A 26,951-nucleotide genomic window follows, 5' to 3' on the forward strand; every position below is an offset into this window, starting at 1 on the left:
TCACCTCACAAAACTTCTTGCAAACCTACAAATGTAATCTGGTCATCACAATTACTTTTCAAATAATCCGTAAATTTACATCAATCTTCTGTAAATCTCTGGTCCCACTGGTTTCGAATTCTTCCTGTTAGTTTGTCTAATTCTGCATAGTCCATCAATTTCACCCTCCAATCTTCTTTCGTCGGTAGTTCTTCTTGCTTCCATTTTTGTGCCAGTAATATTCTTGCTGCCGTCATTGCATATAAAAACAGCTTACAGCCCTTTCTGTTTATATCATCTGCTACAATGCCCAGTAAAATTGCTTCTGGTTTCTTAATGAATGTATATTTCAACATTTTTATATATCATTTCCCAGAAGTTTTTCACCTTTTTACATTCCCACCACATAGGATAAGTCAGAGGATGATCTTAGGGTCTGGGTAGGTTCATGGATGAGGGAGGTCTTGCTCTGAGCCAACCTGGCATTCAGCAATAGCAGCCGCAGACCTGAAGGCTGGCTGATAGGACAACTGCAATTCCCCAGGTTGAAGGAGGGGCTGGCATATGGCACAGTCAGTAACTACCTGAGCTGTGTGCCCCTTTACCCAGCCTGTCCCAACTCCATACCTCCTACCTTGAACTAGTGTGATTGAGCGGCTCCCTTGCTCTCCCCTGCTCCTCTCTTCCCAGGCACATCCTATGCCCTTTTATTTAAAGCAAAGGCAAATGAAAACCAAAATTTAAAAACACTTTAAAACATTTTAAACAGCTGGGGCACTAAAACCAATAATAGAGTATCCTACCCACTTCAAGGGGACATGGAGGTTATCACTGTTTTAGCCTCATAGTTTCTCAAGGTAGGTCAGGCTTAGAGATGAGACGGACTTGGCGCTCCTACTGAGCTGGGCAAGGATTTGAATCATAGCCTCCATGATCGAAGTGAAACACTATTTACACTTAATTGCATTGGCTCTCCCACATAGAAATTGAAGGCAACCTTATTTCTTCAGCAACAGATGCCCTGCTATACTATCTGACCAGTTATTTGGATGAAGGAATTGATGGACGTTCAACACATCTGTAAAGGTAAAGGTAAAGGTACCCCTGCCCGTACGGGCCAGTCTTGCCAGACTCTGGGGTTGTGCGCCCATCTCACTCAAGAGGCCAGGGGCCAGCGCTGTCCGAAGACACTTCCGGGTCACGTGGCCAGCGTGACATCGCTGCTCTGGCGAGCCAGAGCTGCACACGGAAACGCCGTTTACCTTCCCGCTAGAAAGCGGTCCCTATTTATCTACTTGCACCCGAGGGTGCTTTCGAACTGCTAGGTTGGCAGGCGCTGGGACCGACCAACGGGAGCGCACCTCGCCACGGGGATTCGAACCGCCGACCTTTCGATCGGCAAGCCCTAGGCGCTGAGGCTTTTACCCACAGCGCCACCCGCGTCCCTTCAACACATCTGTGGATGACACCAAATGGGCGTCCTCAGAAGATGGAATCGGGATTCAATATGAGCTTAACAGGTTGTGAAACTGGGTCAGAACTAACAAAATGAATTTCAATTGGGACAACTAAGTTCCTGCGCTTAGGAATAATCAGATGCACAAATATAGGATAAGGGACACCTGGCCTGACAGCAGTACAATAGTACCTTGGGTTACAGACGCTTCAGGTTACAGACTCCGCTAACCCAGAAATAGTACCTTGGGTTAAGAACTTTGCTTCAGGATGAGAACAGAAATCGCTCAGCAGCGGTGCAGAAGCAACTGGAGGCCCCATTAGCTAAAGTGGTGCTTCAGGTTAAGAACAGTTTCGGGTTAAGAATGGACCTCCAGAACGAATTACCGTATTTTTTTTGCTCTATAAGACTCACTTTTCCCCTCCTAAAATGTAAGGGGAAATGTGTGCGCGTCTTGTGGAGCGAATGCAGGCTGTGCAGCTATCCCAGACGCCAGAACAGCAAGAGGGATAGCTGCTTTCACTGCGCAGCGATCCCTCTTGCAGTTCTGGCTTCTGAGATTCAGAATTTTTTTTTCTTGTTTTCCTCCTCCAAAAACTAGGTGCGTCTTGTGGTCTGGTGTGTCTTATAGAGCGAAAAATCCAGTAAGTTCTTAACCTGAGGTACCACTGTATGTGTGAAAAGGATCTAGTGGTCCTCATAAACCATAAGCTTAACCTGAGTCATCAGTGTGATGCAGCAGCAAAGAAAGTGAATTCAGTTGTAGGCTGCATTGACAGAAACATAGTGTCTAGATCAAGGGAAGTAGCAGCAGTACTCCGTTCTGCTTTGGTCTGACTGCCTGGAGTCCTGTGTCCAGTTCTTTTTTTATATATATAAGATTTTTATTAAAGTTTCAAAAATTATATAAAAACAAAACAGAACAATAATACAAACAAACAAAAAAGAAAAACAAGTATAATTTAAATCCCTTATTTCCTTATAACTTACTTCCCCGACTTCCTCATACCTCCCCTCTCTGTATTCCAATTTCTATTTTATTACTTCAGCAAATTCTTTCCCTTAATTTTCATTTAATTTTTAGCCTTTCTTTTCTTTTTACTTATCAATTACAGCTGGAAACCACATAATTTCTAAACCAACATCATTCTAACATTCATTAATTTTGCAATGTTTCTTAAGACAGTCCTTAAATTTCTTCCAATCTTCTTCCGCTGTCTCTCTCCCCTGGTCTCAGATTCTGCCAGTCATTTCTGCCAGTCCCATGTAGTCTATCACCTTCATCTGCCATTCTTCCAAGGTGGGTAGATCTTGTGTCTTCCAATACTTTGCGATGAGTATTCTTGCTGCTGTTGTAGCATACATAAAGAATGTTCTATGCTTCTTTAGCACCAATTGGCCGATAATACCCAGGAGAAAGGCCTCTGGTTTCTTCAGAAAGGTATATTTAAATACCTTTTTCAGTTCATTATATATCATTTCCCAGAACGCCTTAATCTTTGGGCAGTTCTTGTCTCTGCTGTTTAAGAGGGATAATGACAAGCTAGAACATGTGCAAAGGAGAGTCACCAAGATGGAAAAGGGTGTGGAAATCAAGTTTATGAGGAACAGTGGTTTAGCCTGGATAAGAGAAGACACTTCATTGCAGTCCATATTGGTACGTCTGGTCTAAAACTGACTTGTGTTTTCTGCTCTTAACTCCAGTGAAGAGCATACGAAGAAAGAACAATGCTACCCTGAATCACAGAATCACAGTCAAAACTTGTTTTCCTTCAGTTTTTACCCCCAAAATAAAAATCAGACTGAGTAGGAATCCTTCCAAAATTCTCTTGAAATAAATCTTCCATGGAATTGGAGCAGTTCTGAATTTCCTGGGTTTGTTTCTAATGTTTTCACCATGGTAGAAATCTGCCATTATTCTGGTTTTATCTGCTAACACATACTCAGCTCCCCCAGAGCAGGTGCTCCACAAACCAGAACTATGACCCAGGTTCTAGGGACCCCAACCGAGAAACGACCTCAGTTAGAAGTCCTCAGTCTTCTATTCTGGGGGTGCAATAGCTACTGAAGGAGTGTCATATTATCCATAAGAAAGTTAGAGAAAACCTTGAAGGGGACTAGGGACAGAGACCTATCTGTCCAGGGCCTGTTTGAATCCCTTTTAATGTGTAGTAACCTCTTTAGCGGGACGCGGGTGGTGCTGTGGGTTAAACCACAGAGCCTAGGACTTGCCGATCAGAAGGTCGGCGGTTCAAATCCCCGCGACGGGGTGAGCTCCCGTTGCTCGGTCCCTGCTCCTGCCAACCTAGCAGTTCAAAAGCACATCAAAGTGCAAGTAGATAAATAGGTACCACTCCAGCGGGAAGGTAAACGGCATTTCTGTGCACTCTGGCTTCAGTCACGGTGTCCTGTTGTGCCAGAAGCGGCTTAGTCATGCTGGCCACGTGACTCGGAAGCTGTCTGCAGACAAACGCCGGCTCCCTCGGCCAATAAAGCGAGATGAGCACCACAACCCCAGAGTCGGTCACGACTGGACCTAATGGTCAGGGGTCCCTTCACCTTTAACCTCTTTAGCATAACCTATTTTGCATGGTCTTCAGTTACCTCATTTCTTGAAGCATCTATGGATCAAGGAGAATGAGGCCTTCATTGTGCCTTTCCCCCATGGATCACATACCAATGGCAAGAATACATGTAAAAGTGCCAAAAAGAAGATGCATGTATGTTTGAATCACATACAAAATCTCCAGTCATTTTTTCTTAACTTCTGGAATATATATACAGTATAATCCACTGGGAGCAGTCAAGTACAACATTCCTTGTTTTGCTAGAGCGGTCATGCAGGGGGTGTCAGTCCAGCCCTTCGAACTTCCTGTTTCTCCTCACCTGGAGCATCCTTCTTGCATGTGACTGGTAGGTGGGCGTGACCTTTCCAGACCTGATAAAAGGCCAAGTCCCCCAGGTTATCTCCCATATGGGGTAAACCTGTTTAAGCCTAGAGCTCTGCCTGATCATGAGTAAAAACTACTTTTTGTTACTTATCAATAAGACTGTTGTGTCTTTATTCTTTTAGGAGGGATCCAAAGGGGTCTTACCAGGAATATTAGAATATATCTCAATCTGGGCAAACCAGATTGAAGTGTCTCAAGAGTTTGCAACCAGCTCTCTGCTGCGTAAGAAGGGGAATGCACTCTGCTAAGTGAAGAAACTTGCTAGCACAAGTTGGGAAGGATATTAATAATATATCCTCTCCTGCCACCCTCAACATTCCCACAATATAGACAAGAAGATGGAAGAATGGTTACTCCACAACTGCAGTGGCCATTCACTGGTTAAACGTTGCAAAGAGAGAAAGATACAGTACACTTATTTTGGAAACCTTATTTACAAAGCATCTTTATTAGCCTGCAGAACTGTATGAGAACCATTCTCAATATTTCAAAGCAAACCTGGGATATGCAGTTTGCATTAAAAATGCAACAGCCCCCAGCCATTTGACATGTGTTCCTTCCATAAAAGATTAAGGGGTTTTTCTTATCTAAAAAAAAATTACAGTTCCATTATGGCACAAGAATCCCTCTCTCAAAGCTCTGGGAAGGAATTACAAGAGAAATGGGATGAATTATGTAGAGCTGTATCCCAGTCATCTGACAATATCATCTGTCCCCCCATTAAGGCACAGGAGCAGGTTTATCATGGCACAAAAGTGAGACTTGTCTCAGGATCTTCACATTGTTACTGACCTCAACCTTGGACTAAAATAAAAATTAAATTGTAAACCAATCTGTAGCTATTTCCTACTCTTGTCTTTGAAAGTTTGCCGAGAGCATTGGCTTTCCTTACTTTGCATCTAGGTGTCATGAGTGTCTATGAAATGAGAGATGATTCTCAGAGGACTTCTGCGGCTTGTCCTTTGTGCAAATGTCATTGGACTCCAGGTTTGATCTATAAAGATGGATTTCCATGCATGGACTTAATAATAATAATAATAATAATAATAATAATAATAATAATAATAATAATAATTTTTATTTACATCCCGCCCTCCCCAGCCGAAGCTGGGCTCAGGGCGGCTAACAACAATCAAAATAATCCAACATTCTAAAAACATTCATTATAAAATTAATTAAAATCAAATTGATGGCAACCATCAAGCAAAATTCTGTGCAGGTTGCCAGAGGAGGGGGTCAGGCTGTGCCCTGACCAAAGGCCTGGTGGAACAGCTCTGTCTTGCAGGCCCTGCGGAAAGATGTCAGGTCCCGCAGGGCCCTAGTCTCTTGTGACAGAGCATTCCACCAGATTGGAGCCGTGGCTGAGAAAGCCCTGGCTCTAGTTGAGGCCAGCCTAACCTCTCTGTGGCCTGGGATCTTCAGGATGTTTTTATTTGCAGACGGTAAATTTCTCTGCGGGACATACCAGGAGAGGCGGTCCCGTAGGTACGAGGGTCCTAGGCCGTATAGGGCTTTAAAGGTTAAAACCAGCACCTTAAACCTGATCCTGTACTCCACCGGGAGCCAGTGCAGCTGGTATAGTACTGGATGAATATGATCTCGCAGCGAAGACCCCATAAGGAGTCTCGCCGCGGCATTCTGCACCCGCTGGAGTTTCTGGGTCAGTCTCAAGGGCAGCCCCACGTAGAGCGAGTTACAATAATCCAGTATGGAGGTGACCGTCGCATGGATCACAGTGGCTAGGTCAGGGCGAGAGAGATAAGGAGCCAACTGCTTAGCTTGGCAGAGATGAAAAAATGCCGCCTTTGTTATAGCTGTAATCTGCGCCTCCATAGAGAGGGAGGTATCGAAGATTACACCTAAACTCTTAACGGACGATGCTGGCACCAATTGCACCCCCACAAGAGATGGGAGTTGCCCCCTCAATCCCATATCGCTCCGTCCCAGCCAGAGGACCTCTGTCTTCTCCACACTGCTCTTCACTGAGGGCTCTGTAGGGGACAGACACCTTTCAGGTGCTAAGCACTTGAAGGACTTGAGGCACAGTCCCCTGGCACAAATTTCCATTTGTTACTTTACATTTAGGTGAACTTTTGTAGGGGGGCTGGGGAAGACTCTGGCTCTTGCCATCAGGGCTTACTCTGAGCTCCGGAGTGTCCACAGGAGCCATGGCAATGTACATGGGTTGGGACTTCCACAAACTGAGATAAGAGGGGGCTGCAATCTCATTGGCATTGCGCTTTACAGTGCGCCCAGTTGCCCAGTAAACAAAGGGTTTTTTAAAAGTCCTCAGCTGCTGTTTCATTGCATTCACACAGTCAGGATAATGTATTATTTAACTCTGTTATATTTCCCCCAGCTACTTGCTCTCACTGAAAGCTTCTCTGACACTATTGCTACTGACTCTGTTGAAAGCCCCTCTTCCCACAAACCACACCCCAAAGGCTGCTGCAGCAGCGTTGGTCTTCTTGCCAAATTCTGCCACTTCTAGTCTCCACCCCCTGCCAAACTCGAGGGCCAGGGAACTTGGACTCATAAAACTGTATGGATAGAATGAGTCATCTAGTCCAGTCCCTACAATGCAGGAATCCACCATACAGGCCAAACCTGGCCTGTCAGGTGTCCAATATGGTCTGCAAGGCCTTTCCCCTCAAACCATACCACCCCACCTTTGACATCACATGTGACATCAGTTCTGGGGCAAGTACTGCTGTGGCTTCAAGGGAACAACTGGGAACTGAAAATGAGCTCTTGATTATTCCTTTGCTGGGGCCCATCAGCTGATAGTTGGGGAGGGTGGGACTTGCTCTGGGAGGCGGAAGCACACTGCTCTTGAACCACTGGTTTTCAAAGGCTTAAAGAGCAGCATGGAACCTCTAGAAACTGGAGATTCAAAGAGCGGTGTGGAGTATGTTTCTCCTGGAGAAGAGGAGACTCTTCAATCCTGATTCTATGGCACTATGATGTCACAGAGACAATATGTGATTGACAGTTGGGCATGCCCACCCACGTGTCAAATTCGGCCCTCCGCCAACTAGAAACGTTTGTCCACCACTTGGGATTGTAAGGTAATTAAAAAATTTTGGGAAATGATATATAACGAATTGAAGAAAATGTTCCATTTGTTAAAAAACCTGAAGCATTTTTATTAGGGATTGAAGGGAAAGATCTGCCAAAAAAGCTGAAAAACATCTTCATGTATGCGACAACGGCCACAAGAGTTTTAATAGCACTAGGATGGAAGACTGAAGAAAGCCCAACTAAAGAATCATGGCAAGAAAAATTGATGGACTATGCAGAACTGGCCAAACTGACATACAAGCTACGTGACAAGGATAACTGTGACTTTAAAGATGAACGGGAACCCTTTACAAAGTATTTGAAGACGCAACAAAAACTGGACTCCTTAGCTGGTTTTGAATAAAAATTCACAAACTTTTTATTGATAATTATTACTTAAATAGTTTGAGGATCTATACAACTGTGTAACATGCAGAAAACGGCATTTTTAGAGAAATCAAAGACTGGAACTGAGGGAAGTCGGGGGGTGGGGGTGGGTGGGTTCTGTGGGGGGAGGGAGGAAAAAAGGGGGGAAATAAGGATGATATGTTTCTGGATAATATGTTTTGTTTTAATTTTAAATTAAAAAGTAATTAAAAAAAAAAGTTTGTCCACCACTGATGCATAACATGTATCTATGTTTCTGCCCTAGCTTGCTTGCCAGGGTCTCTTTCTAACTCCATTTAAGACATAGAGTCATAGATAGAATTGAAGAATTGGAAGTGACACCAAGGACCATCTAGTCCAACCCCCTGCATTGCAGCAATCTTAATTAAAGCATCCATGACAGATGGCCATCCAGCCTCTGTTTTTAAAACCCCCCATGGGGCAGAGTTCACAACCTCCCGAGTGGTCTGTTCCCCTGTTGAACTGCTCTTATTGTCAAAAAGTTCTTCCTGATGTTTTGTCAGAATCTCCTTTATTGTGACTTGAAGCCATTGGTTTGCGTCCTGCCCTCTGGAGCAGGAGAAAACAACCTTGCCCCAATCTTTCATATGACAGCCCTTGAGATAACTGAAGATGGGTAGCATATGTCCTCCCAAGTCTCCTCAAACCCAGGCTAAACATACCCAGCTCCTTCAATTGTTCCTCATAAGGCTTGGTTTCCAAACCCTTGGCTATCTTGATTGCTCTCAAGGCCACAAGGAGAAGGGGACGACAGAGGACAAGATGGTTGGACAGTGTTCTCGAAGCTACCAGCTTGAGTTTGACCAAACTGCGGGAGGCAGTGGAAGACAGGAGGGCCTGGTGTGCTCTGGTCCAGGGGGTCACGAAGAGTCGGACACGACTAAACGACTAAACAACAACAACATGGTTTTCCCAGTAGTGATATATGGAAGTGAGAGCTGGACCATAAAGAAGGCTGATCACCGAAGAATGGATGCTTTTGAATTATGTGCTGGAGGAGACTCTTGAGAGTCCCATGGACTGCAAGAAGATCAAACCTCTCCATTCTGAAGGAAATCAGCCCTGAGTGCTCCCTGGAAGGACAGATCGTGAAGCTGAGGCTCCAATACTTTGGCCACCTCCTGAGAAGAGAAGACTCCCTGGAAAAGACCCTGATGTTGGGAAAGATGGAGGGCACAAGGAGAAGGGGACGACAGAGGACGGGATGGTTGGACAGTGTTCTCGAAGCTACCAGCTTGAGTTTGACCAAACTGCGGAGGCAGTGGAAGACAGGAGTGCCTGGCGTGCTCTGGTCCAGGGGGTCACGAAGAGTCAGACACGACTAAACGACTAAACAACAACAATAACAACACATGTTCCAGCTTGTCAATATCCTTCTTAAACTGTGGCACCCAGAACTGGCCACAGTATGGCAGATGAAGTTGATGGACTATATGGAACTGGCGGAAATGACTGGCAGAATCCGAGACCAGGGAGAAGAGTCGGTGGAAGAAGACTGGAAAAAGTTTAAAGACTATTTACAGAAATACTGTAAAATAGTGGCATAGCGTGGGGGGTGCAGGGGGGCCCGGCCGCACCGGGCACAACATCTGAGGGGGGGGGGCGCTAATCTAGTGGAAGAGATTCGAGTGCTAAAATCCACGGGTTCGGGGGCGCAAATTACTTGCCTTGCCCCGGGTGCTGACAACCCACGCTACGCCACTGCTGTAAAATCAATGAATGTTAGAAAAATGTTGGAATGAAGTTATATGGCTTTAGTAGAAATGTTATAAGGAACTAAGGACAAATAGATTATTAGTGTATTAAAGGGAAAAATAAGGTTAGAATATGTTAAGATAATTACAGGACAGAAAACAGGAAGGTGGAAAGGAATTGCTGAAACAATTAACTGAAGTGGAATACAAAAAGGGAGGTGTGAGGAGGTCGTTGAAACAAGTGAATGAAAAATAAGATATTGAAATTGTTTGAAATTGTTTTTGTTTTGTTTTGTTAGTTTAATGTCTTAGTGTTAGTGTTATGTAGTGTTTTTTCTTTTGTATTGTACTGTATTGTTTTGTTTAATTTTTTTTTCTTTTGTAGTGTTTTATGTTGGGAAAGTAATAAATATTATTTTTTAAAAAACAGAACATGCCCCAGTATTCTAGGTGTGGTCTGACCAAGGCAGAATACAATGTTGCTATTACTTCCCTTGATCCGAACACTATACAGTCATATCTCCGGTTGCGAACGTAATCGGTGTGGGAGGCACGTTCGCAACCTGCAGCGTTCGTAGCCTGAAGCTACGAACTGAAGTTTGCACACACACATGACACGATTCGGTGCTTCTGTGCATTACAGTATGTCTATTTGTGCTTTTGAACATGCTTGAGCGCTGAAACTCAGAAATAACCCATTCTGGTACTTCCGGGTTCGGCGCGGTCTGAAACCCAAAAACATGCAACCCGCAGTGTTCGTTAACCCGAGGTATGACTGTACTTCTTTTGATGCAACCTAGCGTAGCATTAACTTTTTTTGCTGCTGCATCACACTGATGACTCATATTAAGCTTGTGGTCCACCAAGACCCCTAGATCCTTTTCACATGTACAGCTAGCCAGCCAGGTTACCCCCCATCTTATATTTGTGCATCTGGTTTTTCCTGCCTAAGTGTCTTTCTTTTGTCCCAATAATAATTAATTTTGTTAGTTTGTTAAGGTCAACTTGAATCCCGATTCTGTCTTCTACAGCGTTAGCTACTATGTTGAGAATCCCTTCACTCAGCTGCCTCCAGCCCCTCTCCATAATTTCCTCTTTCACTCTTCAGCTTAGGGCGGACTCCTCACACACTCTGGATCTTGACTTCACCAAGAGCTCAGCCATCTGACCTCTAATGCAGAATTTTCTGTCTGGTAAATGCCTCATCTCCTTCAGCGAGGAACATCATTCATATACAGAACGTTTCCGCTTCATGCTCATTCTGTGACCTGCATCCCATTGATCTAGTGGCATTCTCTGAATCATTACCCCCTCTGCTATCACCTTCTGCCTTTAATTCACATTCAACCCCTTGACATATTTGTCCTCCTATTCCAATGACATACCGGGTATTCAACCCTCTTGTCTCCAGCTATGGCTCAGTCTCTTTACAGAAGACTGAGTATCTCTATTCATGCCCTCTGGAGGAGAAAAGGGCTATGTACACATTACTGGTTTAAAATGCTTCAAGGTCATTTCCCCCTGCTGAATATCAACTCCGTTTTTTACATTGGTGTACACACCAGAGAGGGAGCAGGGGATTTTCACCCAATGAGCATTAATTACCTGATTTGTTTCCCCACACAGAACTCCCTTCAATGAAGGGGTCATCTGCAAATGCACAATGGCTGCTTCAAACAGCACAACTGTGGCTTATCTGCGCAAATTGGATGGAAGCTGCCTTGAAGGCAAATGCTCCAAACAACAGCATTTCTCAAGAAACTACAAGTTACAGATGAATCGTGGCTAATGTCATGTGTAGTCTGCTTGGCACATCAACAATGGGAACACACCAGAGACAGAGCAAGTGGCAATGTGTGTACAAAGCCCAAAAGAGTTGACTGATTTTGTCTGGTATAAAATCATCTCTATGTCTGGCATGTTTTTGGCTGAAGAAACACATTGTTTCTTCCTAAACCCCACCAATCTTCAGTGTGATGTCCTGCTAATCCCTGCTCCCTCTCTCCTCCCATCTCTGCTCAAAACCCCTCATTCTTTAGTTAAAGGGACCCCTGACCATTAGGTCCAGTCGTGACTGACTCTGGGGTTGTGGCGCTCATCTCGCTTTATTGGCCGAGGGAGCCGGCGTACAGCTTCCGGGTCATGTGGCCAGCATGACTAAGCCGCTTTTGGCGAACCAGAGCAGCGCACGGAAACACTGTTTACCTTCCCGCTGGAGCGGTACCTATTTATCTACTTGCACTTTGACATGCTTTTGAACTGCTAGGTGGGCAGGAGCAGGGACCGAGCAACGGGAGCTCACCCCATCGCGGGGATTCGAACCGCCGACCTTCTGATCGACAAGTCCTAGGCTCTATGGTTTAATACTTGCCCTCCTGTCTCTGCTTCTCTCGCTCTCCCTTTATCTCCTTCCCCACCTACTTTCAGATTACTGGGTCTAGCCCTTACTTCTGCCCCTCACAGAAGAGGAGATGGGTAACCTGTGGTCTTCCAGATGTTGGACATCAGCCCCAGGCAGCAGAGCCAACGGTCAGGGATGATGGTTGTAGGACAACATCTGAAGGTTCTCCCTGCCTGACCTAGAGTGAAAGGGCAGGTGGACAAAGAAACAAAAGCAGTCCCTGCTTCTTCTTGAGCCACCTCCAAGGTGCCCTCATTTGCCCTGTCCCCGTGGGCCGGAAAGCAGCAAGGGAGAGGGCTAGCAAAGGAGAGAAGTTGCCAGGTGCCACTTCCATCACTCAGGTGGGCCTCCTCTTTGCAAACCTCCTCCCACAGACATGAGCAGAGGAGACGTGAGGAGGAAATGTAAGCCTCAGAAATGAAGGGCATGAGCATGCACAGAGTGCACCTGCTGCCTCAGCAGTGAGGAGCATTTAGTAAGGTCATTCCGCAACTGGTAGCCTTTGTACAAACAGCTCGACTTACATTCGCCTCGCCAAGTACAAACTTAGCTGGTCTCTAAGGTGCTACTGGGAGGAATTTTTTAATTTTGTTTTGACTACGGCAGACCAACGCGGCTACCTACCTGTCAATACAAATTCACGTGTATGTGCGTGCACACGCGACAAATTCCAGCGGGGTCATCCCGTTAGGCTGCGATAGACGGTAATGGATTGCTTTAAAGTCACTTTCAGCACCAGATGAAACAACGAACCGGCCCCTACCGCCCCGCCCCGTCCTGTATTTTGCCAGAACAAAGGCAGCGACGCTGCCCAGCTCTCACCTGCCTTGCCTGGTCCAGAGGGAGAGAGCGGGGAGATCGGGTGATCCTGCTCCGGGGTCCGAATAGATGGCATTTTGGTGCCAGCGCGGAAGGAAGCGGGCAGCGCAAAGGTCCGACGGCGGAGAGCGGCGGGGAGGAGCAGCGGGAGGAGGAGCCGAAGAAGCGCCGGCGGGGAGCGAGGAGCCAGCCAGCGCCAGACGCGCCCGGAGCCCGCCAGCAGCAACAGGAGGAGCGGAGCCTCGAAGGGGCGGGCGAGGCATCCTTGGGAGGCGCGCGAAGGTAGGAGGCGGGCGGCCCGACGGGGCGGGAGGAGGGCGCTCGGTGGGGCTGCGATGGCCGGGCCGGAGGACGCGCCCTGGGGAGTCCCCGGCTGCGCGGAGGCGGCGCCACCCTCCTCCTCCTCCCCGGAGGCGCCGGGCGTCGGGGGCGAGCGGCTGGTGCTGAACGTGTCCGGGCTGCGCTTCGAGACGCTGCCGCGCACGCTGGCCGCCTTCCCGGACACGCTGCTGGGCGACCCCCGGCGCCGAGCGCGCTTCTTCGACCCTCTGCGCAACGAGTACTTCTTCGACCGCAGCCGGAGCAGCTTCGACGCCGTGCTGCACTACTACCAGTCGGGGGGCAGGCTGCGCCGGCCAGCGCACGTCCCCCTGGACCTCTTCGTGGAGGAGCTGCGCTTCTACCAGCTGGGCGAGGAGGCCATCGGAGCCTTCCGCGAGGACGAGGGCTTCATCGCCGAGGACGAGAAGCCGCTGCCCTCGAAGCCCTTCCAGCGCCAACTGTGGCTCCTCTTCGAGTACCCGGAGAGCTCGGGACCCGCGCGGGGCATCGCCATCGTCTCCGTGCTGGTCATCCTCATCTCCATCGTCATCTTCTGCCTGGAGACCTTGCCCGAGTTCCGCCTGGAGAGCAAGGGCGGCAGCTACGGAGAGGAGCCCCCCCGGGACCTGCTGCCAGAGGACGACTTGCTTTCCTTGCAGCCCGACGGAGGGACCCCCTCGCCCGCGCGCCCACCGTCGAGCGCCCGCCCCTTCTTCACCGACCCTTTCTTCCTCATCGAGACGCTCTGCATCATCTGGTTCTCCTTCGAGCTGCTGGTGCGCTTCTTCGCCTGCCCCAGCAAGCCCGAGTTCTCCAGGAACATCATGAACATCATTGACATTGTGGCCATCATCCCCTACTTCATCACGCTGGGGACGGAGCTGGCTCAGGAGCAGCAGAAGAAGGAGCAGCCCCCGGGCAGCAGCAGCAGCAACGGAGGCCAGCAGCAAGCCATGTCCTTGGCCATCCTGAGGGTCATCCGCCTGGTCAGGGTCTTCCGCATCTTCAAGCTCTCCAGGCACTCCAAGGGGCTGCAGATCTTGGGGAAGACCCTACAAGCCAGCATGAGGGAGCTGGGCCTTCTCATCTTCTTCCTGTTCATCGGCGTGATACTCTTCTCCAGTGCCGTGTATTTTGCTGAGACCGATGACCCGGATTCTTTGTTCACTAGCATCCCAGATGCTTTCTGGTGGGCAGTAGTGTCAATGACCACGGTGGGCTATGGAGACATGTACCCAATGACCATTGGGGGCAAGATTGTGGGGTCGTTATGCGCCATTGCTGGCGTGTTGACCATCGCCCTTCCTGTGCCTGTCATTGTCTCCAACTTCAACTACTTCTACCACCGAGAAACTGACCAGGAGGAGCAGTCCCGCTATACTCACGTCACTTGCGGACAGCAGCAGTCTCCTTCTTCGGAGCCCAAGAAAGGTGACAGCAACCGGACACTCAGTAAATCAGACTTCCTGGAGGCGGAAGATTTAGAATCTGCAAAATACTCCAACTTTATTCCGACCAGCAACCACGCCTGTAAAGAGAACAAGTTGTTGACAGAGGTGTGATCACTTCCATCGCCCTCAGTTGAACCTGCTGGCTTCAAGCTGTGTAGAGGAAAACTGCAGCTGATCATCTTCGCATTGGAGAAAGAGAGAAGAATGACAAGACTTGTTTGTCTGAATGGAAATGATTTGTGCTCCTTGGAATAAAAACTGCTGTGATTTGGACACCGACTCCCTCATTTATGTTGCTTCATTGACTTCTGTAATAAGTTGCTTAATTTCCTGCCCCAATCACGGGGCGTTACCTGTTGTGTATCTGTTATTTATTTATTTTTCTGGGGGGTGGAGAAGATTTTCTTCCAGCGGTTGCCTGCAGATGGAACTTATTATCTTATCTACTCACAGAAGCAAAAGCAATATGCCACATCAAGTTTGCAATTAGGCTAGGAATTGCTACGCCCTCGAGTTCTCCTGCCAGCCTTACATTTCTTACAGCCACATCAGCCCTAACCACTGGCTAATGCCTTTGAGTAACGAAAGCTGACGTCCAGAATTGCAGCATGCAATTTCACAAATTTTCCTTTGTATTCATGTTGTGCCACGATGCGCTTGTTTGTGAATACACACAGCTCCGAGAAGCTCAAATATTTGCGATGGAAGTCTATGATCAACCATGCTTGGTCTAAAAATAGGAGGAGCTCATGATATTTTTGCTGATTTCCCTGAAGGTTAATTTTGCAAGCTGCCCTTCCGTGCCTTCGGAGTAGCTGGAATTTTGCTTCCAATGGCTGCCAACACCATTCAGTCTGCTGGGACAGGCCTGTGAGAAAAGAGGGGATGAAAAGGAGCACCTTAGGTCTTGAGTTTAAAAGTTTAACAGGTGCACACTGCAAAATATTAGCGGTGCATCTGTTAAAACTTTAAAACCCATTTCATTTCCCCCCAAAAAAACATGGTTGGAGACTAGATGATTCTTTTCTAGTAGGAAAGAAAAAAGTAAAGTAATTGGAATGCAATGTACATGGAATTCTCTCTGTTAGTGGTTGTACGCAGTATGTCGGAGCAGGAGGAAAAACACAACGCAAATTGAAAGAAGGCTGGCAGTGGGTTTTCTACACACCATCCAGATGTTCTGACATGTACAAATGAATGCAGTGTGTTTGTGTGACAGTGATTGCCGTAGCAAGCTCTGCCCCGGACTTAAGCACATTCATTTTAAAGTCTGAAAAAGTTCCTGTGTACACAACTGTTCCCAAAGGGATCTGATCATTAGGTCCAGTTGTGACCGACTCTGGGGTTGCGGCACTCATCTCGCTTTATTGGCCGAGGGAGCCGGCGTACAGCTTCCGGGTCATGTGGCCAGCATGACTAAGCCGCTTCTGGCGAACCAGAGCAGCGCACGGAAATGCCGTTTACCTTCCCGCCAGAGCGGTACCTATTGATCTACTTGCACTTTGACGTGCTTTCGAACTGCTAGGTTGGCAGGAGCAGGGACCGAGCAACAGGAGCTCACCCTGTTGCGGGGATTCGAACTGCCGACCTTCTGATTGGCAAGTCCTAGGCTCTGTGGTTTAACCCACAGCGCCACCCGCGCTTTCTCTAATTGCCCGGGAATCCTGCTTTTGTGTTGTATTCATGGGGAAAGGGCCTTAAAATGAATGCAAGTAGGCCTGTTGCTGCGATGCCCCTCCTATCGTTCACTGTGCCAAAGTGCTAATAGCCTGTCAGCAAACTGAGTGCTGGCATACATTATCAGTCTTGCCCTTTCTGACATGCTTCCAGTAGACTGTCCACCTTTTTTAAAAAAACCACATTATTTTTTTTTAAAAAGCATCACATGTGTCTTTTTGAAAATGCATGTGCCATACATGTATTCCTGAGAGAGCCAAGGGTTTCAGTGCTTCAGTGGAGCATACATTCATGTGCCGAGTGCACATTCGGGGGGAAGTCCAGGTGGTTTGCTGGCAAACGAACCCCAAAAATCGAGTGTATGAGTGAAAGAGGTGAGCAGAGAACACCATAAATAATGCATTGTGTAGTATTCCATTAAGATAAGTAATATGCAAAACAGTTTACATAATTTAACAACGCGAGAGAGGTTTTGCAGCTCATCGCTGAGAGAGCCACTGGAACACTGCAAAAGATTATTTTGAAAATCATAGAATTATAGAGTTGGAAGAGATCCCAAGGGTCATGTAGTCCAGCCCCCTTTAATGCAGGAATCTCAGCTAAAGCATCCATGGCATGCGGCCATCCAACCTCTGCTTAAAAACCTCCAAGGAAGGAGAGTACACCATCTCCCAAGGGAGTCCGTTCCACTGCCAGCCAGCTCTTGCCGTCAGAAAGTTTTTCCAGATGTTTAGCCTGAATCTCCTTTCTTGTAATTTGAAGCCATGGGTTCGAGTCCTGCCCTCCAGAGCAGGAGAAAACAAGCTTCCTCCATCTTCCCTGTAGCTATTTGAAGACGGCTATCGCATCTCCTGTGTCTGTTTTTGAGGAAGCTACCCAGAATTGACTGAATGCTGAAAAATTCACGGGTTTGGAAGAAGAATCTACTTCGAGAGAAGAAAAAACTGAGTAGATTCCTGCCAGTGTTGCTTGAGGTCTAAGGTGATTTAGCAGAGGACAAAATTGAACCCTATCCCATCCTATTCTTATTTATAAAAATATGTATATTACCACTATATATCATAAAAAATAGCAAAGTGGTTTACAACAGTATCTATAATAAACATGAACGCAAAATTAAAACCAGAAACAAATGTAAAGTTCTATTCTTTAGGAAAAAATAACCAGAGGCACACATATAAGGCAGGGACACCCGGCTTGTCACTTGTACGCATGAAAGCATTGAGGGGTCTTAGTAGAAAAAACAACAACTTCACATGAGTCAACAGTGTGATGCAGCAGCCAAAAGCTAAAGCTAGGCTAGGCTGCAAATCAAGGGAAGTAATAGTTCTACTTCAAATCAAGGGAAGTAATAGTTCTTCTGGGACGTGGGTGGAGCTGTGGGTAAAACCTCAGCACCTAGGACTTGCCGATCGCATGGTCGGCGGTTCGAATCCCCACGACGGGGTGAGCTCCCGTCATTCGGTACCAGCGCCTGCCAACCTAGCAGTTCGAAAGCACCCCCGGGTGCAAGTAGATAAATAGGGACCGCTTACCAGCAGGAAGGTAAATGGCATTCCGTGTGCTGAGCTGGCTCGCCAGATGCAGCTTCGTCACACTGGCCACGTGACCCGGAAGTGTCTGCGGACAGCGCTGGCTCCCGGCCTATAGAGTGAGATGAGCGCACAACCCTAGAGTCTGGCAAGACTGGCCCATACGGGCAGGGGTACCTTTACCTTTACCTAATAGTTCTACTCTATTCTGGCTTAGCAGATGAGCAATAGCAAAGGCTATTTTGCACCAACTGGAACTTCCAAACCAGGCCCACAGTAAACACATTGCAGTAATCGTTCTTCTGTTTAGGTTTAGGTCTATTTATTAACTGTATTGACAATGAGATAAGAATATAGATTTAAAGTATGGATTGTGAACCAAACTATTTTTATTATTATCAAGACAGGAGACCCTCTTTTTCTGTCTCTCTTTCTTTGAGTATATGTGAGCGAGTTGCAGCCCCTCTGAGGCTGCAGTTCTGTTCAAGAGATGAAAACATCTAGTTACCTCTGGGAGAACTTCCTGTTCTGTAAGTGAATATTTTAAAAATATATTTTGAAATATTTTCAGGGAAATCAGTTTTGAGAGGGGAGTGATGTGTGTAGCGGGGGTGCCATCTAGGAGTGTTTTTTTGGCGGGGGCAAATGCCCTTCAAAATTTCAAAGGAGGGGGCCGAGGCTCTCAAAAACTCACACGGTGTGACATGCACACCTCACTCATGTTGCGCTGCATGCATGCATGTCATGAGCATGTTGTGTGGCGTGTGCAGTTGACCTCAGCATGTCGTGTGGCGTGTGAACATCACATGGTCCCGGCCCCCTCAATCACGGGGCCAAGCCAGTGAACTTGGAGTGTAGAAGTATCTGAGGTGGGGGTGTTTAACCCTCTCTCCACCACCTGCCACCACACTATTTTGTTATGGATAAAGGTAAAGGTAAAGGGACCCCTGACTATTAGGTCCATCCGTGATCGACTCTGGGGTTGCGGCGCTCATCTCGCTATATTGGCCTAGGGAGCCAGCGTACAGCTTCCGGGTCATGTGGCCAGCATGACCAAGCCGCTTCTGGTGAACCAGAGCAGCGCATGGAAATGCCGTTTACCTTCCTGCTGGAGCAGTACCTATTTATCTACTTGCACTCTGACGTGCTTTCATACTGCTAGGTTGGCAGGAGCTGGGACCGAGCAACGGGAGCTCACCCTGTCGCGGGGATTCGAACCGCTGACCTTCTGATCGGCAAGTCCTAGGCTCTGTGGTTTAACCCACAGCGCCACCCGCGTCCTATGGATCATGATACTAGTTCACATTTCCATGGGCATGTTGTGTTTTGGATCTCGTTGTCCTTGCAGTGGCACAGCACGCAGATGATGGAAAACAAGGAACTCTGTCAGAAAAAAAATCCCAGGAATTTTGGAAGAAGTCTTCTAGGTGATTTTTATAAGAGTGTCAGGGTTATCAAGGGGAAACCGAGGCCTAACAAAATGTAATCTTGCTTTCATTGAAGCCAGATAGGAACGTGATGGATCTAGTTTGAATCATTGTGTGTTTGGACCTTTGGATCAAACTAGAAATTCTGATGCAAATAGGAACCATCTGCCTTGCTCTTCCTTTATAATTTCTGGAAATTGTGCCCCCCCGCACCCCAACATCAACAACCAATGGCTGGGGACTATTCCTTAGGAATATTCCAGGTATCTTAATTTTTTGCTTTTATGGGAAGTACTTGAATAAATTGACTGTTTGCTTGGGGAGCTAAGACAAAACATACCATCAGTATTTTATCTAATATATCCGTTAAGAAGTAAACCTCTTTCCACTTTCCAGTGTTCTGCCCCAAAAATGCAAAAGCACAGGGAAATGCCCCAGAGACCCCCCTTTTTAAATCAACATAATTTTTTCTATTAAAGTATTTTTTTAAAAAAAAACACCAACAAACCAGAATTAACATAGCATGTTGTATTTAGACGTTTTCTGTTTCACGCTGACTTAAAATAGCTTCCACTCCATTTTACCTGATACCTCCAGTCATTAAAAATAACCTGGCTCTGGTGCTGGCCTTTGTGCCAATGTGACTTTCAGGCGATACAGGTCTGAGGATTGCTGTTGATGATCAGCTTGCCAGTAACACAGCACAATTCCCATTGCCCTGAGTGTTAGGGAAACATGGCCTACGAATTCTTAGTTCCCATGGAGCTGGTGGGATCTGAAGTCCTTTCCAAAATACCCTGACCCAAAGTGTCTTTTTAGCTGCCTGCCAGACAGAGTGCAGCCTTGTGAAATGTCTGTGGAAAGAAAACATCTTCAGGGACCTGTTTCCATAACAACCTCCCAGACTTATTTTCCATACCTTGCTAACTCTGGCTTCCAAGCAAGGAAAGGGCTGGCTAAACATCCCGGCTTCCAGAAACAAACTACTTTTAACTACTCCAAAGAGGTTGTGATAGATAAAAATAATTTCTGCCCTGTTTCTTCCTTTTATGTGCACCAACAAACTAATCTTCAGCACAGTTACCTAGAAGCCAGGCCTTTTGAGTTCAATAGGCTGTATCTCAGGACGCGGCTGGCGCTGTGGGTAAAACCTCAGCGCCTAGGACTTGCCGATCGCATGGTCGGCAGTTCGAATCCCCGCGGCGGGGTGAGCTCCTGCCGTTCGGTCCCTGCTCCTGCCCACCTAGCAGTTCGAAAGCACCCTTAAGTGCAAGTAGATAAATAAGTACCGCTTTATAGCGGGAAGGTAAACGGCGTTTCTGTGTGCTGCCCTGGTGCCAGTTCATCAGAGCAGCTTCGTCACGCTGGCCACGTGACCCGGAGGTGTCTTCTGACAGCGCTGGCTCCCGGCCTCTAGAGTGAGATGGGCGCACAACCCTAGAGTCTGTCAAGACTGGCCCGTACGGGCAGGGGTACCTTTACCTTTACCTAGGCTGTATCTCTGCATGGGCATTCAGGAATGCAGCAGAAATTTATCCTGTGCCATACCTTTTGAATTCAAATCCAGACAGCAGTGGGAGCTTGCGCAAGGAAACTTTCAGCAGGTGTGTGTTCTAGCTAGAAAACCATTTGAGGCTGATCCAGACTTCCTTTTGCGCCGCAATTCTCAGACACAGATCCGTGCTTTAAAGCTATATGTCTGAGTGGTGTTTTTTTTTTTTTTGTCCCTGTGCTTTCCCCATGAAAACCTGCATTTTACCACTGAATCGGAGCACACAGCGATTCATAGAAAACCTGACTGCTGCTTGTTCTGATTCAGCTGCAAAAGATGGATTTTCCCAGAGAAAGCGCAGGGACAGGGAAAAGGAAAGAACACTCAGGCACAGAGCTTTAAAAACCTGGACTTGTGCCTAAAAGCGCAAAGGGAAGCCTGGACCAGCCTGTAGTTTTATTGCAATTTGAGATTAAGTCTCTTTAGAACATTTAAAGGTGCAATTTGAAATATAGAACGGAAATGCAACTTGGACTTGAATAAATTTATCTTGCTGGAGCAGGGACCGGCAAGCCACTCCAGTATCCCTGCCAAGAAAACTCCATGGACAAAGACAAGGTGTGCCCTGGTCCATGGGGTCATAAAGAGTCGGACACGACTAAACAACTAAACAACAAAATTTATCTTGCATCACAAAGGTTTGGCTGGTGGTCATGTGAATAGCAGCATGTGTTGTTGTGATTCAAGAGGCCATAAAATGTGAAAAGGTACGCAACAGACATTTTACATTGAATGAGCGTACAAGCTATTTCATTTATTTCAGCAGGGGATAATTTTGTCACTGATTTCCAGGTGCCGTATCTGTGGGCTCTTCTAAATGTAGACAATGTAACAGCACCCCACCATTGCTGTTCTCTTTTAAGCAAGAAGTGTAATAGTTACTCTGCTTCCAGACTTCTAACTTTCTGTGGGCAGGTGATGAGTCCTCCTTGTGCCAGCTGGTGGAGGGAAGACCACTCTGTGTGCAGGAAGGGTTAAAATCGTCCTCTCTCTCTCTGTCTGTCTTTGTCTCTGTCTCTGCGGTATTCCTGATCATAATCTCCCCCACCTTCAATTTAGGGAAGCAAAAATAGGTGAACGGTATAAAACAGTATAAACGGTATAAACGGCATAAAGACAAACTCGGCTCTCCAGATATTTTGGGACTACAATTCCCATCATCCCTGACCACTGGTTTAACCCGTGGGTAGGAAAAATCCATGCCAAACTTTTGAGCATCGGAATTTCCCCAGCGGACTCCTTAAAGATGAACCTACGCTCAGCCAAAAGCCTTATCGAGCAAAGATTAGCAGACATTGAAAATCAACACAACCTCTCCAGGGGTGGGGGTGTCTGCTCTCCCAGGTATCACGGAATAACCCCACCACTTGGCTTTCCATCATACATGTCATCTCTTTCATCTGCACCACACCGACTTGCATTTATTCGTGCAAGGTTCAATGTTTTTCCATCGAACCTGTTGAGCTACAGATTTTCCAAGGGTTTGGTGTCTCCGCTATGCGAGTGTGACGGGAAAACAGTTGAATCTCTTCCTCATATAATGTTCAACTGTCCCTTACATAGCATAGCTAGGACTAAATTCCTGGGTCCTGCTTTACTGCGCTTGGTTGGCAGACCTGTTGAGTCACATGCCGCACTGCTCTTGCAGGATACAGATCCTTCTGTAACTCTGCAGGTGGCGAGATTCCTGAATGCGGTTATCTCACACACAAAAACCACCAAAAAATTACAACAACAACAAAAACTAATCGGACAGTCATGATGAGAGTGCATGACGGATCTCGTCTCCAGTTCTCCTTTTTCTGTGAACCGTCCCTTGGATCTTGCCGGGCCCCAAGCCGTTACTGTCACTGTTCAATGACCACCCTTGCATCGTGGCGTTCCCCTTCTGTTGTTAGATGTACCGGTTTTTATGCTTCTGTGTTTTTATGTTTGTACATATTTTATGGGCTAATAGCCATAAATAAATAAATAAATTGAATTGACCACTGGTCCTGTTAGCTAGGGATGATGGGAGTTGTAGTCCTAAAACATCTGGAGGGCCGAGTTTGCCTATGCCTGGTACAAAGGCAATCTTCTTTGAAAGAGAAGAGTTACAGTTGATTCCTAGAGTGGATTGTTTTGTGCAGACACCCTGTAAATAGTCAACATATAAAGTACTGTATAGCTATTCCACAATAATAATAATGCCTGATGTGAGAGCAACCTGTATCTAGTGTGCATATACACTCTATACGCTTAAACTGGTTAGGAACATAGGAAAGTTCCTTATACCCAGTCAAAATAATGGGGGGGGGGGAATAAAAAGTTTATGCATTTTGGAATGACACGAGGAATTGGTCTATAGTCCACGGTTCTCCAGGAATCTTCCTTGCATACAGCAGTTATCACAAGTCAGTTTCCCAAAGATCTCCATGTGTTTGAGGTGGTGTAAAATCAGTGTCTTTGTTGGATCAATAAAACAATACCAAGTAGCCACAAATTTGTCTTTTTCTAGTCCTCTCTTCATGACTCTTCATTTGTAGGTTAATTTTTCAGTTTGCGTTATATTCGAGGTTTCTAATGAGTTCAAGGATGATGTTTTCCAGTCCTTGGCCAGTGTCAGTTTGAACAGTACAGGTCATTAAACATCCCTTTTTGTGCTGAACTATGGTTTTGTGATACCCTGGTGTCTGATTTCCCCCTCTTTTTCAATCAGGTCTACATTTTTCCTACAACAGCCCAACTCTTAACTATATTGAAAATGCAAGTCCATTTATTTCCATGGCATTTACAGGGATCGGTCAAACTCTGATTCAAAAGCAAAGGCGTGGCAGGTTTGGGACATGTGAGTACAGAGAGTTATTTCCATGGCATTTACAGGGATCGGTCAAACTCTGATTCAAAAGCAAAGGCGTGGCAGGTTTGGGACACATGAGTACAGAGAGTTCTGGGGGGCTCAAAAAGGGGTTGGGACTGAAATCTCACTCAAACCAGAACTTTCAGAGTGGAAATGCTTGCAATTGTATTTGAAGTGAGCGCAATGAGGTGCCGATCCCTCTCTTTCCAAGCAAGGAAGTGTGAAACTCAGCAACAGCAGGATCAATTGCTAGATTTCAGCTACCTTGGTTTTTAAAGGTACCCCTGCCCGTACGGGCCAGTCGTGTCCGACTCTAGGGTTGTGCGCTCATCTCACTTAAGAGGCCGGGGGCCAGCTCTGTCCAGAGACACTTCCGGGTCACGTGGCCAGCGTGACGAAGCTGCTCTGGCGAGCCGGCACCAGCGCAGCACACGGAAACGCCGTTTACCTTGCTGCTAGAAAGCGGTACCTATTTATCTACTTGCACTTAAGAGTGCTTTCGAACTGCTAGGTGGGCAGGAGCTGGGACCGAAAGACGGGAGCTCACCCCGCCGCGGGGATTCGAACCGCCAACCATACGAACGGCAAGTTCTAGGCACTGAGGTTTTACTCACAGTGCCACCCGTGTCCCCCAACCATGGTTTTTAACATACCGTATTTTTCGTTCCATAAGACGCACGTTTTTCCTCCTAAAAAGTAAGGGGAAATGTGTGTGCGTCTTATGGAGTGAATGGCACTGCGCAGCTCTCCCTCTCTGTGCAGCGCCCCTTCAGCGAAGTCGAAGGAGAAATGGAAAGGGCCCCGTTTCTCCTCCTGCTTCGCTGGAGAGGCGCTGCGCAGAGAGGGCCACCTTAACCTCACTGGGTTGTTGTGAGGTGGTTGTGTGATAGCCCTGGTTTAGCCCCCTGAGCAGCTTGACAAACAGACAGGAGAACATTATTCTTGTTTTCCCTCTTCAGTCAGTCTTGGATTCCATCACTGCCCAAACCATGTGCCTCTGTCTCTCCAAACAGCCAGATGATCCAATTTTTTTTCTGTGAGAGAATGAAATCCAAGCACTAATGCCTGTTAAAATGCTTCTACTGTTCATTTGCAAAATCAAGCTTTTGAAAAGAGGCTCTACAGAAATAAAAGATTCAGAATATTATTTTCTTGTTTTCCTCCTCTAAAAACTAGGTGCGTCTTATGGTCGGGTGTGTCTTATAGAGCGAAAAATACAGTATATTTTCAGCATCACTGCCCCAAACACCTCCTATTGGGGCTGATTTTTCAGCACTTCTGGGGAAAAATGTTTGCCCTCACTGTCAATTGACTTCAGTAGTACAATATTTTATTTAATGGTGTGGAATGACCAGGGCCAGATTTGGGTTTGATGAGGTCCTAAGCTACTGAAGGTAATGGGGCCCTTTATATGTCCAGCTGTCCTTTGTCAACTACAAATTGTCAATGTTTTTTTGTGTTGGATATATGCTATATGGTAATTTATGGACCTAATAGGCATCTAAAGCCATTTGCACATAACGAAATAATGTATTTTATCAAAGTACATCCAGTTTTTTTCCTTTAAATTTTTTTGGGGCCCTCAAGAGAGTGGGGCCCTAAGCTGTAGCTTGTTTAGCTTATATGTAAATCCGGCACTGGCAATGACATTACAGCATCAAATATAGCATTATGAGATCACACAGTTTATTAGGTAAAGGTAAAAATGGTAAAGTACCCCTGGGCGGTTAAGTCCAGTCAAAGGTGACAATGGGGTTGTGGTGTTCATCTCACTTTCAGGCTGAGGGAGCCGGCATTTGTCCATAGACAGCTTTCCGGGCCATGTGGCCAGCATGACTAAACCACTTCTGGCACAACAGGACACCGTGACTGAAGCCAGAGTGCACAGAAATGCCGTTTACCTTCCCACCACAGTGGTACCTATTTATCTACTTGCACTGGTGTGCTTTCGAACTGGTAGGTTGGCAGGAGCTGGGGCAGAGCAACAGGAGCTCATCTCATTGTGCAGATTACCCAGTTTATTACATTATCCCTGACTAGATTAGATTGTCTATGTAGCTAATTTAGGCCAGAGGAGGAAGTAGCAAACAAGGGAAACCATTGCACTAAACTGGATTTTAAAAATGATGAATACAGTGGTACCTTGGGTTACATACGCTTCAGGCTACATACACTTCAGGTAAACAGACTCTGCTAACCCATAAATATTACCTCGGGTTAAGAACTTTGCTTCAGGATGAGAACAGAAATCGTGCTCCGGCAGTGTGGCAGCAGGAGGAGGCCCCATTATATAAAGTGGTGCTTCAGGTTAAGAATAGTTTCAGGTTAAGAACGGACCTCCAGAACGAATTAAGTTCTTAACCCAAGGTACCACTGAATTTGCAAAATCTGATGCCAATATTTTTAGTTTCTACTCAGTCCACTATATATTACAGAATATGGCTTGCCTGTCCATTTGTTCTCTATGCATTCGGACATCTCTTGAGATATTGCCAAACCCAGCACGAGGGTTTCTGAGGTGGGGGCAGCAAACCTAATCAATATTGAAACCCTGGCTGCCATTCAAAATCAAGACGGCAAACTGAAACATGAATTAGGGCTGACTTTCTTCCTTTATTCGGCATAGGTTTTGCTGCCTCCCAAGATATTGGGAGATATTGGGACGCGGGTGGCGCTGTGGGTTAAACTACAGAGCCTAGGACTTGCCAATCAGAAGGTCAGTGGTTCGAATCCCCGTGACGGGGTGAGCTCCCGTTGCTCGGTCCCAGCTCCTGCCAACCTAGCAGTTTGAAAGCACGTCAAAGTGCAAGTAGATAAATACTTCTGGCAGGAAGGTAAACGGCATTTCCGTGTGCTGCTCTGGTTCGCCAGAAGCGGCTTAGTCATCCCGGCCACATGTACGCCGGCTCCCTCGGCCAGTAAAGCGAGATGAGCACCGCAACCCCAGAGTCGATCATGACTGGACCTAATGGTCAGGGGTCCCTTTACCTTTACCTAAGATATTGTCTCTAAACGTGGCATGGAGGATTCTGAGGGTGTGTTTCAGTGGGTCCTGGGAGCCAAGGTTGGGACCACGTGCTGTGTTGGCCCTGGAGATGTTCTCAGCCGCATTGTCAGGGCTGGTGGCTCCTGCGCACTGGCTAGCTATGCTGCAGTCTTCCACCCCTGCTGATCCTTAGGTGTCTGTGGGGAGTCAGGTTCCTCCAGGGACCAGCCCCCTTGTGTTGGAGGGCTGTTTGATCTCTTCTTCCCTGTGCTCCTAGTATTCCATGTTGTCTTCCTACTCTCCTGTTGACCCCTTGACCCCTAGCATTTCTGGTGCTTTTTCTTGTTCCATGAGAGTGCTGAGGGGTCCTGATCCAATCCTCAAGGAGCCCAAGGAGC

At 46.8% G+C, this 26,951-nt stretch overlaps 2 protein-coding genes across 2 annotated transcripts in view; one reads left to right on the forward strand and one right to left on the reverse strand.

Moving 5' to 3' along the window:
* Positions 1-26,951, reverse strand: part of FGF6 (fibroblast growth factor 6) — a 187,593-nt gene that overhangs the window by 152,679 nt on the left and 7,963 nt on the right. The gene's annotated exons all lie outside the window — the stretch shown is intronic.
* LOC309370228 (potassium voltage-gated channel subfamily A member 6-like) lies at positions 13,104-14,813 on the forward strand (the record flags this gene model as incomplete). Its single annotated transcript, XM_081911785.1, has 1 exon — positions 13,104-14,813. The coding sequence occupies one exon, from the start codon at positions 13,104-13,106 to the stop codon at positions 14,649-14,651; it is 1,548 nt and encodes a 515-aa protein (XP_081767911.1). The 3' UTR covers positions 14,652-14,813.

The sequence above is a fragment of the Podarcis melisellensis genome (assembly GCF_964234715.1).
Source record: "Podarcis melisellensis genome assembly, chromosome: 5".
NCBI lineage: Eukaryota > Metazoa > Chordata > Lepidosauria > Squamata > Lacertidae > Podarcis > Podarcis melisellensis.